Source organism: Schistocerca cancellata, chromosome 4 (assembly GCF_023864275.1).
Source record: "Schistocerca cancellata isolate TAMUIC-IGC-003103 chromosome 4, iqSchCanc2.1, whole genome shotgun sequence".
NCBI lineage: Eukaryota > Metazoa > Arthropoda > Insecta > Orthoptera > Acrididae > Schistocerca > Schistocerca cancellata.
The window spans coordinates 548,884,707-548,903,294 of record NC_064629.1 but is presented as its reverse complement, the minus strand read 5'-3'; the positions used below and the strand labels follow the sequence as shown (position 1 = coordinate 548,903,294).

At 39.2% G+C, this 18,588-nt stretch overlaps 1 protein-coding gene across 1 annotated transcript in view; it reads left to right on the top strand.

Moving 5' to 3' along the window:
- Window positions 1-17,751, top strand: part of LOC126183773 (leucine-rich melanocyte differentiation-associated protein-like) — a 37,088-nt gene extending 19,337 nt beyond the window's left edge. The window contains exons 5-6 of the mRNA XM_049926008.1: window positions 13,974-14,058; window positions 16,455-17,751. Of these exons, the coding sequence (XP_049781965.1) occupies window positions 13,974-14,058; window positions 16,455-16,534 (165 nt within the window). The 3' untranslated portion in view covers window positions 16,535-17,751. The remainder of the gene's footprint in view (window positions 1-13,973; window positions 14,059-16,454) is intronic.
- Window positions 17,752-18,588: the final 837 nt, after the last annotated feature.

The following is an 18,588-nucleotide window of genomic DNA, read 5'->3' as shown; positions in this document are numbered from 1 at the left end:
TCTTGATGTTTGAAAGAGTTCAACTTCCATCGAACATTAAAGCAGGATATGAGATCATTTCAGTTTGCCCTTGCATCCCCAACCCTGTGCATTGCTATCGGTGTCAGCAGTTTAATCTTACCAGCCAGTCGTGTTCCAATCTGGCCAAATGCGTTACATGTGGCAGGGATGCCCCTGAGGGTGATTGTCCACCTCCATCCTCTCGTTGCATCAATTGTATGGGCGACCACGCTGCTTCTTTTAGAGATTGCCCTGTTTTCAAAGATAAACAAGTTATTCAGGAAATCTGAGTGAAGGAAAAGGTGTCCACATTTCCTGTTCATAAGTTATTCGCCAGTAGAAAGCCCACTGTGCTCCCAGCGGGTAAATATAGCACTGTCCTTGCATCACCTCGGCATACTAAGGAGGGGTAGCCACATAGACTTGCGATCTCATCTTTAGCACTACAGTCATCAGATTGGCCAGCCCAAAAATCACCCATTCATCTTCCACTATCACCTGCTCATTCTCAGGCTCACACTTTATCGGCCCCTGCTAAATCACGGGCCACAAAATCGGACCCCTGGACTTCCAAAAAAGAGCCTACTCGCAAAGATTTTTTTACGTACCCCAAGAATAGTAACCCCCCCCCCCCCCCCCCCCCATAGTTTATCGTCGGACATTTGCTGCTTTATGCGCACAAATGGAGGATGAGAGGATGTCACATTTATTTACACTGATGGCTCAAAGACTACATTTAGTGTTGGGAGTGCCTGTATTGTTGGCGACACCCCTAATAGATTTCGGCTTCCCAATCAATGTTCAGTTTTTACTGCGGAGCTTTATGCTGTTCTCCGACTGTCCAATACATCTGTTGCCATAAGCGGCTACAGTATATTATATGTTTGGCTTCGCTCAGCTCTCTTCTCAACCTCCAAGCTCTTTATCCTGTCCACCCTCTGTTCCACTGGATTTAGGACAGATTCTACTTGCTCCACTTGGGGGGAGTCTCTGTGACATTACTGTGGATCGCAGGGCACGTTGATATCCGCGGAAATGAGGCAGCCGATATAGCGGCCAAGGCTGCAGTCTCTCTTCCTCGGCCCGCTGTTCACATGGTTCCATTTGCTGATCTGCAGAGCATTTTATGTCGTTGTGTTACTCTTTTATGGCACACGCATTGGTCTACACTTCCCGATAATAAATTACGAGATGTAAAAGCTCTTCCGTGTGCTTGGGACTCTACCTCCCGGCCTCGTCGTCGAGAGGAGGTAATTTTAACTAGACTCCGGATAGGGCACTGTCCTTTTAGACATCAACATCTTTTAGATGGTGATCCTCTCCCACTTTGTCCGTGGACAGTGAGACACCTTTTACTTCAGTGCCCCTATTTTAATCCGCTACGCGCCCATTTATAGTTGTCGCCTGATATATCTTCCCTTTTAGCAGATGACACGTGCTGCGGTGGCCCGGTGTAATGTTAAGCTCCCTCTGTACTGCTTAAGTGTTTTCATGGACTTACTTGTTGAAGAATGCTGGTTCTGCATTCTTGCAGTGCCAATGTCTTCTGCTAGCACCGGACGCTTCTCCGAAGATGTCACTGCTAGGAAGGGGAAATTTTCACTCTCTCTCTCTCTCTCTCTCTCTCTCTCTCTCTTCTTATTTAAAAATACGCTACTCGTGGAATATTATTCAATGCACCAGAACATATTTATTTCCACTTTGTACAAAAAAACAACTAAACTTTATGACATAAGCCCACACATTACCGGGCACCCAAGATTAGTTAATTACACATTTTTGAACACATAATCTTTTATCGTGGCTGACTATCCACGTCCAGTCCACGTACTCTCAACAGCAGTTCAACGTCTACTAAACAGTCACTGTCTCGAGTCACTCCATTTGTTTTTCAACAATACAAAGCTACATTACTCCTTGCAGCCGGCCACAGAGCTTCCGGGCCGTATGTGTGTATTCTTGGCAGGTCGCGCTGAACACTTGCCAGCGCCGACAAATTTTCTCCCTTCCAGTTTTGCCTGCACAAACAATAAATGGGTGCAGTATCCCATGCTCATCCTTACGCCCTGCTTTAAAATAACGCGTGCTTGAAACGGCTGGAACACAAGTGTCTCCAGACTTTCGTGAAATTCTGGGAGCACTACAGTGCTCAGCTGATCGCGTCCTTGATTTTATCAGTGTCAGTGAGATGAGGTCGGTCATTTGAAGCTCTTATTTGGGGAATACAACCCCCCCTTCAATAGTAGTTTTCTAAGATTTCCTTCTGTTTTTAGTTTCCCTCCTGCTTGAGTTTTGCTCCCATTGCTGCTGATTTCACTTTCGTTTTTTTTCCCCCCCTTCCCCTTCCCTAAGCCACAGAATGCAGCACTTATGACCGTAGCAGTTTTGCGCCCTAAAACCATGACAAAAAAAGTTGCACCACACCATATAAAACAGCACAGAATCGATGTGAAATCGATTTTTTAGAATTTCGTGTGAAATGTAACAAGAGCAGTCACCCGTCAGGACAATGTAGACATACTTGAAAATGGAAATCTTCCAAAACAGCTGTCGTAATAATCAATAAATGCTTTAAGCAGTGGTACTGGAAACTTGCTTACAATGGTTTAAAAAAGTTTGCTGAAGACATTTTTTTTTTGTAAAAGTGGGCCAAAAGTAGCCTTTTTGTCATTTTTAGAAAAATTGTCATGTTTGCCCTCACTTTGTAAACTATTGGAAAGTAGTAGGTGAATGAAATTGTGTATTCTAAGATCTTGTATTGGTAAGTTATTATGTTTAAGGTTTCAGTTGTACCCCACAATTACTTCTGGAGATATAAAAAGCTAAACTTCACATTTTTTTTAATGCCTATTTTTTTGGCCAACTTTGCTGCAAATTATCCATATGCAATCACTCAGGAAGGCTTTTTCTGTGTTATTTCACTTAAGAGAGCACAAAAAGGTGTACAAGATGACCAAGTTTCATTTCCTTCAAGAAAATATTGCCGGAGATATTATGGCTCAAATTTGCCGAAAACTCACTGGTGCAGTGTTGATATGGGGTCAAACAAATGACTAAATGTCCAGAAGTATTGAATTGATTATCATCATAGTAACATGTGCTTTCTTGGGTGTCAAGCAGAACAACTGATATATCATGGTCGAATTTGTTAACTGTTAGAGTAGGCCCACTGTCTCTGCTACTCATTGTGGTTGTACATCACTAGATTAACTGAACAATAATGACACAAAATTACAATTAACTACAGGTGTGTGGTTGACAGGGAAGCACGCGCCCGCGCACGCACGCGCACACACACACACACACACACACACACACACACACACACTCTCTCTCTCTCTCTCTCTCTCTCTCTCTCTCTCTCTCTCTTCACAATTTGGACCGCCATGTCAGTTGATAAAATGATACCACTGTGAGTAACAAAGAAAAGAAAGAGTAATTTATTTAATTAAATGTATAGCTGTTGGTAGCTTAATTTTTTAAGATGTGTCACAAACACTGACATACCTGAAAAAAAATTCTGTTGTATGCTTTGTGTATGCACTCAACCTCAAGAATTAACATCTAGGTTAATACTGCAATATGCTATTAATGAATGCTGCAACTTACTATCTATCAACAGAATTTCTAAACTTTATTCAGCAAAACTCATTGTTGCTGACAAGATTGCTTATTATCTGTATACAGTGACATAAACTTGCAATTTGTATTCTGAGTGTGAAATAGTAATAATGTTTTATGGCATGATATGAGTGAGTGGTCTGGTAACCATTATCGTATGGTAATATTCCATGACGTAAAAACAGATGTTCATGTTATTTGTGTAATAACTAGCTGTGAACTAAAGTGCTTTTACTTTCTTTCTTTATTTTTGTATTTTGCAAGAGCTAGGGTTATGCGTATTCGTCCTTGTAGCAGCATAGATGGTCGCTACCGTAAGTACCACTGCCACCTATATTCAAAGTCATGAACGAAGGCCATCAAGTTTGGGCTCATTCTGTGCACTTGATGTCATGAATTCTCTGACAGCCAATGGGCATTCAGTAGTGTCATGAGTCCTCTGCTGTGAGTGTTATAGTCAATGCGAGCATTAAATCTGATCGTAGTGAGTTTCTCAGTGAATTTTTATTGCTTTTGCCGCATGTTGTCATGGCTGATGATGGTGGTAAGCAACAGATTCTACGTAAACAAACAATAAACATAATTTGCAGGATACATACTTTCTTCAAGTGCAAAACCCCTGTATGCACGTACTGCAACTGTCGTCTGGAACCCACAGTGCTGCAACCCCCATCTGTGCCTCGCCATGCACAGGCTTCCTTCATTCATGAATCGGACGATAGTTCAATTGCTTCAATGACAGGTGAATAACATTGAAAAGTGTATTGTACTCGATGTATGTTATTACATTCCTCTATCAGGAAGGGAGGGCCAACTCCTTGGTGAGTGTGTTCCGTGCTTTTAATTTTAACTGCATACTAGTTTTTTGTACTAGCCAATAGGTAAGCCCATGTGTATTTTCATGGAGTTGTGGCATGCTTAGATTTTAGTTGCTGATTAGCTGTCAGTTGAGATATAGCTACAGGTGTGAGCAATTGGTTCTCCTCACCTATGATTGGCTTGCTGTGTTTGTATATAAATTTGGAAACACAAGCCACAGTAATTCACAAAATGTATGAAACGGATGTTAATATAAGGTGCATTCAAAAAGAAATGAGCTGGAGGCGTAATTACAGAAACCAGTACCTGTATGTTAGAAGTATTGACACTGCCTGTTGAGACACTGGTCCCACTGTAACACAAGGCAGTGAATGGCTGTCTCATAAAATTCCCAGGGCTGCGATGTTAACCAGTTCTGCACATACAGCTGGATATCGTCGTCCGAGGTGAATCATTTGCCCCTCAGAGCCTTTTTAAGGGGACCAAAAATGGCATAATCACAGGGACAGAGGTCTGGACTGTATGGAGGGTGGACGAGAACCTCCCATTTGAATTTTTGCAGGAGTGCCGCGACTGTGTTGGCTATATGAGGTTTTGCATTGTTGTGGAACAGAATGACTCCACGGGTGATGAGATTGCCTGGTCGTTTTGATTTGATCGCTTGGCAAAGGGTGGTCCAGGTTCACAAGTAATGCTGGACATTCACTGTTGTCCCGTGCTGCAAGAAGTGAATCAGAAGCAGGCCATCTTGGTCAAAGAAGAACATCAGCATAACCTTTCCTGCACTCGTGTGGATGGTGATGTCTGACTGTACGTGCGGAACTGGTTAACATTGCAGCCCCAGGAATTTTATGAGACAGCCATTCACCACCTTGTGTCACAACAGCCAGGGCCAATACTTCTAACATACAGGTACTGGTTTCTGTAATTATGCCTCCAGCTCATTTCTTTTTGAATGCCCCTTGTATGTCAAGAGGCTTTCCACATGTCCAAGTAGTGAAAAAGTCTCATTTATTCACAAAATTAGCTGTTATAATGCATTTTCCATATCTGCAGGCGAAGTCGATGCACAGTACACACTGTGACTATGAGGCTCCCGTAAAATGAATAAAAGAAGTTGACAGATGTGTCCAGAGACATCACACAGTCTCCCCTCAGAGTAATTTGCAAATTTGTAGATTGAAAACTTCCATGAAAAAACATTAAGTTGGAAAAGAGTAAAAAGAATCAAGCCATGGACATTGGCAGTGGGTAACTTTGACCGTCTCATTCAACTCACTTCAACTATTTCATAAAGTAGTTAGTATATTGACATTTGTAACAAATATTATTATATTATACTTCTTAAATTGCTTTACAAACAATACAAATACATTTGTAAATGGTCAGAAGACAGGACTACATCTGTTCTAATTTCTCTTCATATAAAAAGGTTCAATTATGGACTGCTCCAATTATCAGATCATAGTATTACTATTGCATACTAGCAAAGTCCTCCTGTACATAATGAATCAGCACCTAAAGACATTTCTGCAATTTCAGATGTCTGCAGAATGAGCACGTTTTGTGACAGCTAAAGGTACATGAGAAGCAGTCACGAATTTGAGGCACATAATAGAAAAATCTCATGAGTTCTGTTTACCTGCCTTCGCTTACATCCTAGATTAAAAAGGTGTTTGTTTGTTAGAAGAAAGGTCATGTTGGCTGTAATTTTGCTGGTTTATTGACAGCAAAATTGATTTTCAATCACATAGTGATCATCTTCAGTGCTGTAGTGTACAAATTAAACTCATAGGCACTGGTGTCAAGTTATCGTTAGCAACCAAAGCTATGTAACGATCACAATAACTCATTGCGATCATTACATAGCTTTGGTTGCTGATGATAACTTGACACCAGTGCCTGTGAGTTTAATTTGTACACTACAGCACTGAAGATGATCACTATGTGATTGAAAATCTATTTTGCTGTCAATAAACCATCAAAATTACGGACAACGCTGACCTTCATTCTACTTTCATGTATATGGTCGTTGTGCACACAGCACTCTATGGAGTTCAATGAATAAAATTTTGCCTAGCTGGGCACGTGTAGCATGTTTGTTTGTGTCATGTGGGACAAGCTGTGGCATGTGCTAAATGAATTTGGGTTTCCAAAACACCTAGTATCATTACTAAAATGTCTTTATAACAGCCATACTTCAAGAATAAATGTTGGTAGTGAATACTTGGACTTTTTCGATGTGACAAATGGTGTTAGACAAGACTGCATCCCATCAACTCTATAACATTTATGCAAACTGTGTCGTCAGGAGCACACTGGATGGATGAGATGCTAGAATTTCAGTTAGCAGCTAGAAAATCAATAATCTACATTTTCCGGCTGATACTACCCTCATTGCAGGAAGTGAGGTAAAACTTGGTGATTTTTTTTCCCAGAGTGAAGACTATAAGTTTAAATTTCAATCAAGAGATGAACATGAAAAGGAGCAAACTAATGGTTATTAATTGCTAAGATTTAGATGTAATCTGTCGTACAGGTTGCTTAAAGGATGTGGAGGTAGAGAATGATTGTGTCTAACTAGGACACTGGAAAGTGTGATAAAGAAATAAAATAATAAATCATCTTTGGCCAAGCAGCAATGGTTTAACTCACTAAGTTCTGACAGAACTGTGCAATATCCAGGACAACAAAGATGTGCTTGCTGGTATCACTTGTATGGCTGCAAGCCTGGCCCTGAAAGCTAGTGACAAAGGCTGAAGTAATGGCTTTGAGATGCAGTGTTGGTGGAAGACATTACATCTGTATGATAGCAAGAAAGAAAAACTGTTTCTTGCATTATAGAAGAACATAGAATCACGAGAAGTTAATCATTTTTTGCCAGTCAAAGATACTTTCAGTTAATTGGGCATATTTTGAGAAGAGAAGGCATCTTGCAAGGTAAAATTGAAAGCAGAAAGCCATTACGAAGAGCAGCAAGTGGATGGCTGGGTCAAGCAAAGAAAATTACCAGTGTATCTCTTCAGATTATATTAGGAAGAGCTGAAGATTGCTATGCATGGGAAGGTCTAATTGAAGATTCAGTTACCTAAGAAGTGAGTCAAGAAATGAGGCCATGTAAACTGATTAATGATGATAAATAACTCTAAACATTGAATCATTAATGTCATTTATCAGATTACTTTTGAATACATTATGGGAAAGGCAGTGATCAATGTCTTACAAATATTTACTGTTAAAAACAGTCTTGATCACGATTTATTTATCAGGTGACTGGTTTCGACCACTACTGTGGTCATCTTCAGACCATTGAGTAGGAACCTCTATCTGTTGGAGAATCACTCTCTCCAACAGAAAGAGGTTCCTACTCAATAGTCTGAAGATGACCACAGTAGTGGTCGAAACCGGTCACCTGATAAATGAATCGTGATCAAGATTGTTTTTAATAGTAAATATTTATCAGATTGCTGCAGAGAATAACTACTGTAGCAAACAAGTCTGTGTTTACTCATTTACTAATACAAATGAATGCCAACATGCATAACAAGTTTGAACCTGATAAACCAGGATTACAGGACATATTCTGTGACAAGTATTTGCAGGGTCAGTGCTAAATGTCAATTATGATAGAGTTTTAAACTTCAGTTTCAACATTTTATTGACATGGAACCAGCATCTTTTTTACTATTCCATGAAGCATTTATTAACGAGTCTGTCAACAGTTGCAGTTCATATGTTTGGTGAGCAGTTTATAACCAACTTTTTCATTTTCAAGCCTGGCCAACTGAGGCTGCACTGAAGGTGCCTAATCTTAATAATAAACATCAAAATGGCAATACATGGTTTATAAAATGTTCGCAGAATGACTGTCACAATCCACATGTGCCTCTTAGCACGTAAAAATCAAACTCATTCTGAGATCATTTTATAAAGCACGTATTGCCATTTCACGTTTATTGTTAACTGTACATCCACAGTAGGCCAGGCTTGAAAAATGAACCAGCTGGTTCGAAACTAGTTGCCAAATGTATGTACTTGAACCAGCTGGTTCGAAACTAGTTGCCAAATGTATGTACTGCATCTGTTGGCAGATTCGTTAATAAACACATAATGCAATTTGAAAATTCAATCAGCACTATTACAATACAATCTTTTACCAAAATTTCCTCTCTTAGTTACTTGAATGCCAAACCTCATTCCAGGAAACTGAGTCTTAAAACATATAAATCCATCAAGCAGTTCGGCTTGCTGAGCTTGTTTAAGTTTTAATATGCTACCTGCAACTGTATAGTTTCTGTGATGCCTGCAGCATTAGGAGATGACATGTTTGGTACAGAAACATGCCTTAGACCATGGCCTAATGCTTCTATAACAAAAATTGCCAAGGATGTAAATACCAGCCATGACAGCATGCATTGTATGCCCATACATATTGTCGCTTAATATGAAATAACTCGATAGATTATTACATTATAGATATTTATCATAGAGAATACAGACATCATCATGTACTAAATGAGGCACAGTACTGTTACAATTTGAACATACCTAAAACCTTTATAAGGGAGACCATACTTAATAATTTAAAAACAGTTTACAAAAATGTTATTCATTGTCACAAATATACTTTCCTAGATAAAGAAATCCTTGGTTACTCGTTTCAAATTTTCATTCTGCTGCAGTCATTTAGGCTTCATAAATCATCTTTAATTAATTGTAGCACTTTGCCAACCAGAATGCACTCTCAGTAAAACAACAATAACTTCATGTTTTGCATGCATGTGGCCCTCATATTGGGGATCCACTTTGATGTATTCACAAAGCAAGTTTAGCACCAAAAATCCATAGGTAGCAGGAAGAAAATCTCCTACCACAGAATATTCAATGATGTACAAGATAGCTGTGCACACTTTGCAACATATGTGATTACAGGACATAATCTCTAAAACAATTAATATGGGTAACACAATATGAAACATATAATAAGCATTTCTTAAAATAACATATATACTGTTGGAAAGAAATAGTACACCCTTTGCAACATTTCCATTTCATTCAAGATTTATTGCTGCAACAATGCATATGGAGTACATGAAATGATTACAGATCAATAGCACAAGCAGTTCTTAGGTACTAGGTATCGAGCCATGCTGAAACACTAATATTAGTACGTGGTGTGGCCTCCACAGGCAGTAATGCAGGCACTGACTCTGGCATCCAGTCAATCATACAGATGGTGACTACTATCCTGGGATATGTTATGCCATGCCTGCTCGTGCTGTTCATGTAGTTCTGTAAGAGTTTTTGGTTGATGAGTCACATGAGTCATTTCTTGTCCCATCATATCCCATATGTGCTTGATTGGAGACAACTCTGGAGATCATGTTGACCAGGGAAGTTGCTGCATGTCTTGCAGAGCACATCGAGCTTAACGGGCAGTGTGTGGGCAAGCCTTATCCTGTTAGAACAACACACAACATTCCTTTTGCAAGAACAGCAGAAGTAATGGTCTAACAGCATCCTGTATGTACCAAGTGCTGGCTTGTGTCTTCTCCAGGAACACCAAAGTGAACGAAAGTTGTAGCTTATTGCACCCCAGACCTCGAGGTTGCTTGGATGAATGCACTCCATGAGACAGGACTCACCAGGTGTACATCATACCCACAAATGACCATCACTTGCATGCAACAGAATGTGCTTTCATCGCTGAAGACCATGCCAAGCCATTCCATCCTCCAAGTGATCCTCTGATGGCACCAGTCAAGTCATGCACTTCAATGTTGTTGCGTGAGTGGAAGACAGGTTAGAGGTGTACGTGCCCATAGTCCCACTGCGAATAACTGGTTCGCAAAAATTTGGTTGACACATCTGTGCTGTGGTAGGTATATGATCTCAATACAATAATCCTGGTGGCTTTCTGTTCTGCATGGACATCCAGAACCTCATCTACGGGTGTGAGAATATTCACATTACTAGTCATGCCAGCATTGTTGCACAATTGACACAGCACATGCAACTGGTGTGGTAATTCTCCATAAGGACCATCATGCAACTCTGAAGGCCACAATTTGACCCCCTTCAAACTTGCTCAGTTGACGGTAGGAAGCAAGGGTGTGTTTCTGTGACATGGTTGCCAGCTTGCTTCAGGCATTTGCACTACCCTGAGCCGCCTTACTGTCAGCATTCCCTATTGAATAGTAGACATAGTGCTCCGGTAGTTATGCCACTACACTATCTGTTACCAGACGATGTTGAAACCATTATCAGGAACTTAAGTCCTTCACCTGCTGCACAGTATGTGTCACTGAAAAGGTTCATGCTCAGTCCTCATTTTCCATAAAGACACACCTATGTCACATGCTAATCTTTCATGACGGAATATTATGTAGATGTCACTCTAATGAACCTCATTTGTGCAAGAAGTGAGGCAGTGATTAGCACACTGTACTCGCAGTTGGGAGGACGATGGTTCAAACCTGCATCCGGCCGTTCTGATTTAGGTTTTCTGTGATTTCCCCAAATCGCTTCAGGCAAATGGCAGAATGGTTCCTTTGAAAGGGCATAGCCAATCTCCTTCCCCATCCTTCCCTAATCTGAGCTTGTGCTCCACCTGTATTGACCTCGTTGTTTACAAGATAGACCTCGTTGTTGACAAGATATTGGACACTAATTTCCTCCTCCTCCTCCTCCTCCTCCTCCTCCTCCTCCTCCTCCTCCACAAGACGTGAAGCTGTGACTCCTTTTGTGTGCTCCTCCCAACCATTGACTGCTGTGCTTTGGGAGCTGTAGATTTCATGTGTACCGAGTGGGTCCAGTTCTGTAGTTAACTTTGGGTAATGATCAGCCAGGCTTTGAGATCGACTAATGTTGGTACTGGGAGTAATATACAATGTTGTAGTTCCACATTACATGCCTTGGTATAGTGTCCTGATGCCAGATACTAAGGTCTGTTAAGATAGTTGTTACAGTCCAGCTGTGGTGACATGTAGCAGTTGCTTCACAAGTGATGAGATTCACAAAGTGAGCACTGATCTGAAGAGAATGCCGCGTCAATAGTGAATAAACAAACAAATTGGAAACAATTTCCAAAGAAATCCATTGGACAGCAGGGTTGTGGTACTAATATTTGTATGGCACAAGACACAAAGCCTCATAAAACAGTAGCAATTGGCTTGTAGCCACACTAGCACTGGTTGTAAAGTGCGTTACATCTACCACGGTCACATCTCATGTGATGTTTGTGCTAAGTATTGCATCACTTTGACAGCAGATCGATGTCTGACTCCCTGTCAGAGTCAATATGCTGCAATCCTAAACATGCTCCTTGCCCCACGGCTCCATATCAGGTTTTATAACACTTATTGCTATATGACGTTGTGGACAGTTGTCTGCACCACTGTATGTGTTGGCTGCTGTCCCACTCAGTGCATACATCACACTGTGGTATATTGTGCCTCCAAAACTGCATAATGTAAGATCTTAAATGGAGGCTTCAAAACAGCTTCTTAGTACCACTTTTTGCCTTTAACAGTTTCCACTTAACCTACAGGTTCATTTTATAAGTTAGATCAAGATCTTTTCCTAGTTGCTTTATTATTGTCACTTTGGTGTCACACGTCACTCACAGAAGAATTTTTCCAAACATAACAATTGACTGTAAATCTCTGGTAGGATGAAAAAAAATATTTCAAATGCACAGCCAGATCCTATTTACTAAAAGAGGAAGAGCGTTACTATTTTTATTACTACAAGAGTGAGCACCAAGTCACATGAAATTCATTTCAGGGAATTAAAAAAAAAAGACAGAGTTGCCTGTTCCTTCTGCTAGTTATAATATTATAGGATGTGTTATAAGATTACATAACATTTTTTATATACCATGTAAAGAACAAACATTACGAGCTAATGTGAGACCTCAGTTTCTCCTGACATATATAATGTTCAAATAACTTGGGAATGCAACTAAGTGACATCGTAAAAACCCACCTGCAGCTGTCGGCAATGTCATGCAGCTGCATTCCCTTCAGTTATTTGGACATTAAGAGCTAATAGTTTACTCCATCACTTATATTTTACACATGGGGCTGAGCTGCATGAATTTTCAAAAAATAACACCAAAGAAACAAGGGGTTCAAGTGTTAAAGACTGTTTTCAGCATATGGCTGAAAGAAATAGCAACTATGGCATTATTATGAAATACACTGTATTACTTTTAGTTACTTCTTGATGTAACGTATGGTTGTTTGATATAATAATATAAAACGTGTAAATACATTACAGAAATTTTGACACAAGTGTTTTTATGAGAAAATTAAGAACCTCGGGTTGGATTCTTAAAGGATGAAACAGGAAGTCAGCTGTAGCACGTTCAGCAAAACCATGCCAGCATTCACCTTAGCTACTTACCTAAAGCACATAAAACATAATCTGGATGGTTGGATTTGAAGTTTGAGCCACACCGTCCCAAATGCGGGGTCTAGTTCCTTAACACTAAACCACCTCACTCTGTATCTTGTTTGTAAAATGGATTGTAGAGAGAATTTAATGTATCATTTGTAATTTATAAGACTATTAAAATTGGCTATTACTGCAAGCTTTTGATATTTTGATACAGAAACTAATGAATCATGACAGCAAAATGTGTTGCCGAAAGTGGTAGTTGTACCGATTTGTTGTCCTTTTTTCCCTTCCCAATTTCTGTTTTGTTGCATTGCTGTATTAACCGCCCATGTACAACTTGTATCTTTTGGATATAGTGAAGAATATAGTGGACATAAAAAACTGATTTTGCATTGTGTATCATGCAAAAAATGTAATCCACCATCTACTGTACAATGTGTGTGTAATGTAGAAAACACAATCAATTGACATATTGTAATAAGTTCTATTGACTTGCAGCAAAGGGAGCAAATCTTAAATCACAATCTGTGGTCCTGTAAAGTATGATTACTAATGCTGTACCAAGGTTTCATAAATAAATTTTGTAACAAACTTTTTCTGTTACACTTGTTACAAACTGTCACTTTGTGACTGAGCAAGGTGGTGCAGTGGCTAGTACAGTGGGCTCACGTTCGGGAGGATGACAGTTCAAATTCCTGTCCAGCCATCCATATTTAGGTTTTCCACAATTTCCCTAAATCACTCCAGGCAAATGCTGAGGTGGTTCCTTTAAAAAATTCATGGATGATTTCATTCCCCATCCTTTCATAATCTGTGCTAGTGCTCCATCCGTAATGACTGTACTGTTGGTGGGACATTAATATCTAATCTACCTTCCTTCCTTTTTTATCACTTTGAGGATAACAACAGCAATGTTATAATAAAAGAGAAATCAAGGGATTTTTGCATAAATGAGGAATAGTTTACAATTAAGACATTTAAATGGATTGTTGAGGTAATTTAACTAATCAGTAGTGATTTACAAGACTACCACTATCGGCTCTTATATTTTGTGTAGAAAGTAATGAACTATTACAGCAAAATGTGTTGCAAAAAATATTTATACATTACTTTCGTTTTTGTCAATTCTGCAGGAAGGTAGAGATGACTCGCCTGCAACCTTCAATTCCAAGTACACACCACTACCAGGTTCTAAGCGAAATATTGGAGATCATCAAGGTGAATAAAAATTCAGAATGTCATATTAATTTCTCCATAGAAATATTGTTGCAAGATTATTTTTATTAAAATATACAGCATGTTTTTGGCTATTTTAGAATTATGGTATTGTGCATAGACTTCTCGCACTTTAGTTTCATTAATAAAGCAAAGTCCAGTCTTCCAGAAAGATTATTGTATCACTTTCTTCCTGTTTTTAACTCTCTCTCTCTCTCTCTCTCTCTCTCTCTCTCTCTCTCTCTCTCACACACACACACACACACACACACACACACACACACACACACACATTAGTTGCTATAGCCCTTGATAATGAGTAGGACCCCCCCTCTCTCTCTCTCTCTCTCTCTCTCTCTCTCTCTCTCTCACACACACACACACACACACACACACACACACACACACACACACATTAGTTGCTATAGCCCTTGATAATGAGTAGGACCAGTGTATGAGATCACACAAGAATCTAATATCTCTTGTGATGTGTTTTTATGGTGTTGAACGTGTGTTTGTGCTACAGAAACAAAGGCTTTTATTTCATTTTGGTGTAACTGGGTAGTGGTCATTATGGGCCAGTGAACTAATAGACATCAATGACAGCTCTGCTGTCCCATGTATGCTTGATGGGGCTGAGATTTAATTGCTTAGACAGCCCAAGTGGAAGATACAGAGTATGCTACATTGAACAAGTGGTGTGGAGATGTGCATTGTCAGATTGGGTTCTGAAAAGGGTTCAGATATGTTCTGGTGACAGGACTGATGACCACACAGATGTAAAAATCACTTGCCAGATTCCTCCAGATTAATATCTCCCCCCCACACTGCGACAATTGGGATGTGCAGCTTATTGTACCTGTTGGTTCTGAACAGCGGTTGTGAGCACACAATGTGTTTTGCATGTCATCATATCTAAAGACATAAAACTGTCATTTCATCAGAGACAGTCAGCTTAATACCAGAAACACACTCACAGATAAACCAGTGTCAGTGATAAACATACCAAAGGAACTTAGTACCACTCCCAGCAAGAGATCAGCTAATTAGTATGTACAGTAGCTGAGATGTCTCTGGCAGTCATTGTTCTGTCAATCAAAGTTACTTTAAAGATCGTTATATCCAGCTGCTAATCAGTGTGTCGAGATGACAGAGATGGAGAACATGTGTTTTGGGAACTGTCTGCCTCCAATCTTCTTTACCACCTGTGAATCACCTAGACATCTGGACCTGTGCTGAGCTGCAGTTCTACAGCACAATTTACTGTAGACAGTTTCTGTGTTTCATAGACTAAGGAAACTCACATGGGACCAGTCTCTATGAAGTTGAACACAGTTAAATAGGGATACTGATACATGTTACCATGTCCATTAATTGTGTGACAAATTTCCCATGACTGTGTAAAGTTAAATATGGCACGGCTGATAAACAACCATTCTGGATGCTGAAACCTGTTCAGAATGGGTGAAAATCACAGTACTAGTACATTTCTGCGGTGCCACAAATTCTTGATGAGGCTGAGAGTAGAAGTTATAGAGCATATTGTATTACTGTCATGGTATGAGGATGTGCCTTACTAGATAGGGGTCACTTAAGTAATGTCTTAAGTGTATCTTGTCCAATTTTGTGCAAAAAACACAAGTTGAGTCAACACACTACATTTGGGACGCAACAGACAGGGCGCCATAAGTCACTTTCCTGTTGAGCTTGGTCATAATTTCTACAGCGCATGTACTATTTGGTTTTGCCACATCAGAAGCAACATCTGAATATAGGACAGGTGGTTAGCAAACCTTAATGAAGCATTCTCACCTCCCAGAGAGAGAGAGAGAGAGAGAGAGAGAGAGAGAGAGAGAGAGAGCTAGCTGCTGGGAAAGGATTGTGTGTTCAATTTAAAACTCTGTGCTAGTCTGTACATATCCCTAAATTTTGTCATTTGTTTGCTGTGCACTAATACTTACACCAACCAATTGTGCCTCATGGACTGACTTAGAATTCCATTGTGTCACATCCTCCAACCATTTAAGACATGTCACCTTAACTAACAGCAGTTACAGCAATCCGAAATGGCTGTTTCATGAAAAATGTCTTGTGGAAAGCTTTAAAACAACATTGGTTGCCTCTGAAAATTATATGAAAAACAACTGCATTCTTTTTAAAATTCTCAAGGTCTTATAAAAATGCAGTTTATTTCACTAGTACGAAAATTAATATATTGATTAGCTACAGAGCCAGTCCCTAAAAGGAACAGTAGTTCTAATTTGTAGTTCTAAAACTTTGTGCACCACATTCAAATTGCTATATGTTTATTGAACTGCATGTTGATATGAGACATTGAAACATATTTTATAATCATAATTAGTCTCAGAAAGTAAATACTTAGTGTCTCCTTTTTTCAGGTGCATATGGTAAATGTCGGTATCGCTACTCTGGGAAACACTCTGAAGGGAATCGTTTCATTAAGAATAATGACCTTTAAGAAATTGAAGCAAGACATGCAGCTGGTGTCACTGTAAATTTAATGTGGTATTGTCATTATCTTGCCTTCTCTCCTTGCACTTCTCTCATAATCATTAAGTTACTTTCCCATAGCATAATCAAACAGTGGAAACTCCAGGCTGGAAAATTAACAATATTAGGAAAAGGATAGATTGCTCCTCACTGTAAAGATGGCCCATTGAATTGTAGTCAGGCAGAACAAAAAGATTGTTACACGTCACAGCTTTTGGCTAAAGCCTTTTCCAGCAAAGAAAACACGGACTTGCTTGTGTAAATGTGTATGTGTGTTTCTTTGCTGAAGAATGCTTTGCCCAAAAGCAATTATGTGTAACAGCTTTTTGTTGTGCCTTTCCCGTATTTTTTCTTGCTGGACAGAGCATAGTGGTCATCAGTATTTCATGTTTTACAGAACTTATTTTAATTGTAAATGAGAGCTTATGTTCAATGTATCAAAAAGAAAATCCACTTACTAGCTTACATTCTGTGGCATACATGTGTGAAGTACATTTCTTGTATATTAGCACACTATGAGAGTACACTTTTATGTTGCACACATTGCTCAAACCAACCATGACATGATGTGGTATGTCATTTTATATCCTGTTTATATATATTTTTTCAGCTACCTCATATTTACCAACCTAGTATGAAATATTTACTGCTTCAGATAGACAAAAAGAAAGGAATTCCCCCCTTGATGCCTAGTGCCCTGTAATCCAGTGTAATTGAGGTAGGCACTGATACATTACAACAGTAAAAAGAACTGGTGTTAGTGAATATTTTCTGTTATTCTGACATGAGGTTACCTCTGCAGGCCTTTGTTAGATTTCCAATGATATGAAATTAATATCTGTTAATTATTAATGGCAACAGTGTCTGCGTTTCTGCAGTAACTGCATTTATTAAAATACAATGTCCTTCAGACATGCATGCATGTCTGAACAAACAGACACCGTCTTTGATGATTTGCAGCTGTGGGAATTATGAAATGGATTAACATATCATGAATATGTATTAGCTTCGGCAACTTGTAACAAATGAAAATTTGTGCTGGATGGGGACTCGAATCCAGATTTCCCACTTGTCATCAGCAGTTGCCTTAATCACTTCGGCTGTCTGAGCATGCCCTCATTGCCGGTCCAAACCTTGGCTATCCGAGGTTCAGATCGGTACTGGGGGCATGCTTGAATAGCTGAATAGCTTCCCCCAGCACTGGGGGCACGTTCGGATAACCAGAGTGGTTAAGGCAGTTGCTAGTGTCAAGTGGGAAATCCAGGTTCGAGTCCCAGTCCAGCACAAACTTTTATTTTTGTCACAAGTAGCTGACGCTAATACGTTTTCACAATATGTGAATCCATTAAATGTTCATTACTTCCACTACACGCCATAGGACTCTGTAGATGCATATCTCAGATCTAGTTTACAGATATGATGGAATTTACATTGATATTATTTGGGTGCCTTGGAACTATTGTTTCTATATCAAGTGGAAAACCTAATCTAGCAGCACAGAAAATAAGTTTTGTGATATAGTTAGAATTGATATTAACATGAAATGTAGCCATTGTCATTTTATAATTGACAAGTTATAAACTTCTAGCTGTAAATTGGGTTCTGATGTCTGTGGCCATTTTAATTTGGTCCAATTGTTAACTAATCTTTTACTTGAATGGAGAGAACTTCTGAATCAAATACAAATTTAATACCACATTTTTTTTCACTAAAATATTCAGTTTGTTTGTGTCATTAGATCGGTTTCCAAAATGAATTGTGCAACAATTGACCAAGTAGATTGAGTACATGTTAAACATGTGTCATAAAGAAAAGTGAAAGCTAATGATGATAATGAAGTTAGTCATCCTAATTTTTGAGACAACTGTATTGGCAAGTCATAAAAAGAAGAAAAAATGATGAAAACTGTGGTCATTCATAACACAATAAAATTGCGTAGGAATTGTTAATTTCATAACTGTCAGTTCAATTCTCATCTTGGAGATAAACTGGACAAAAGCTAGAGAAGAAACATATTCTTAA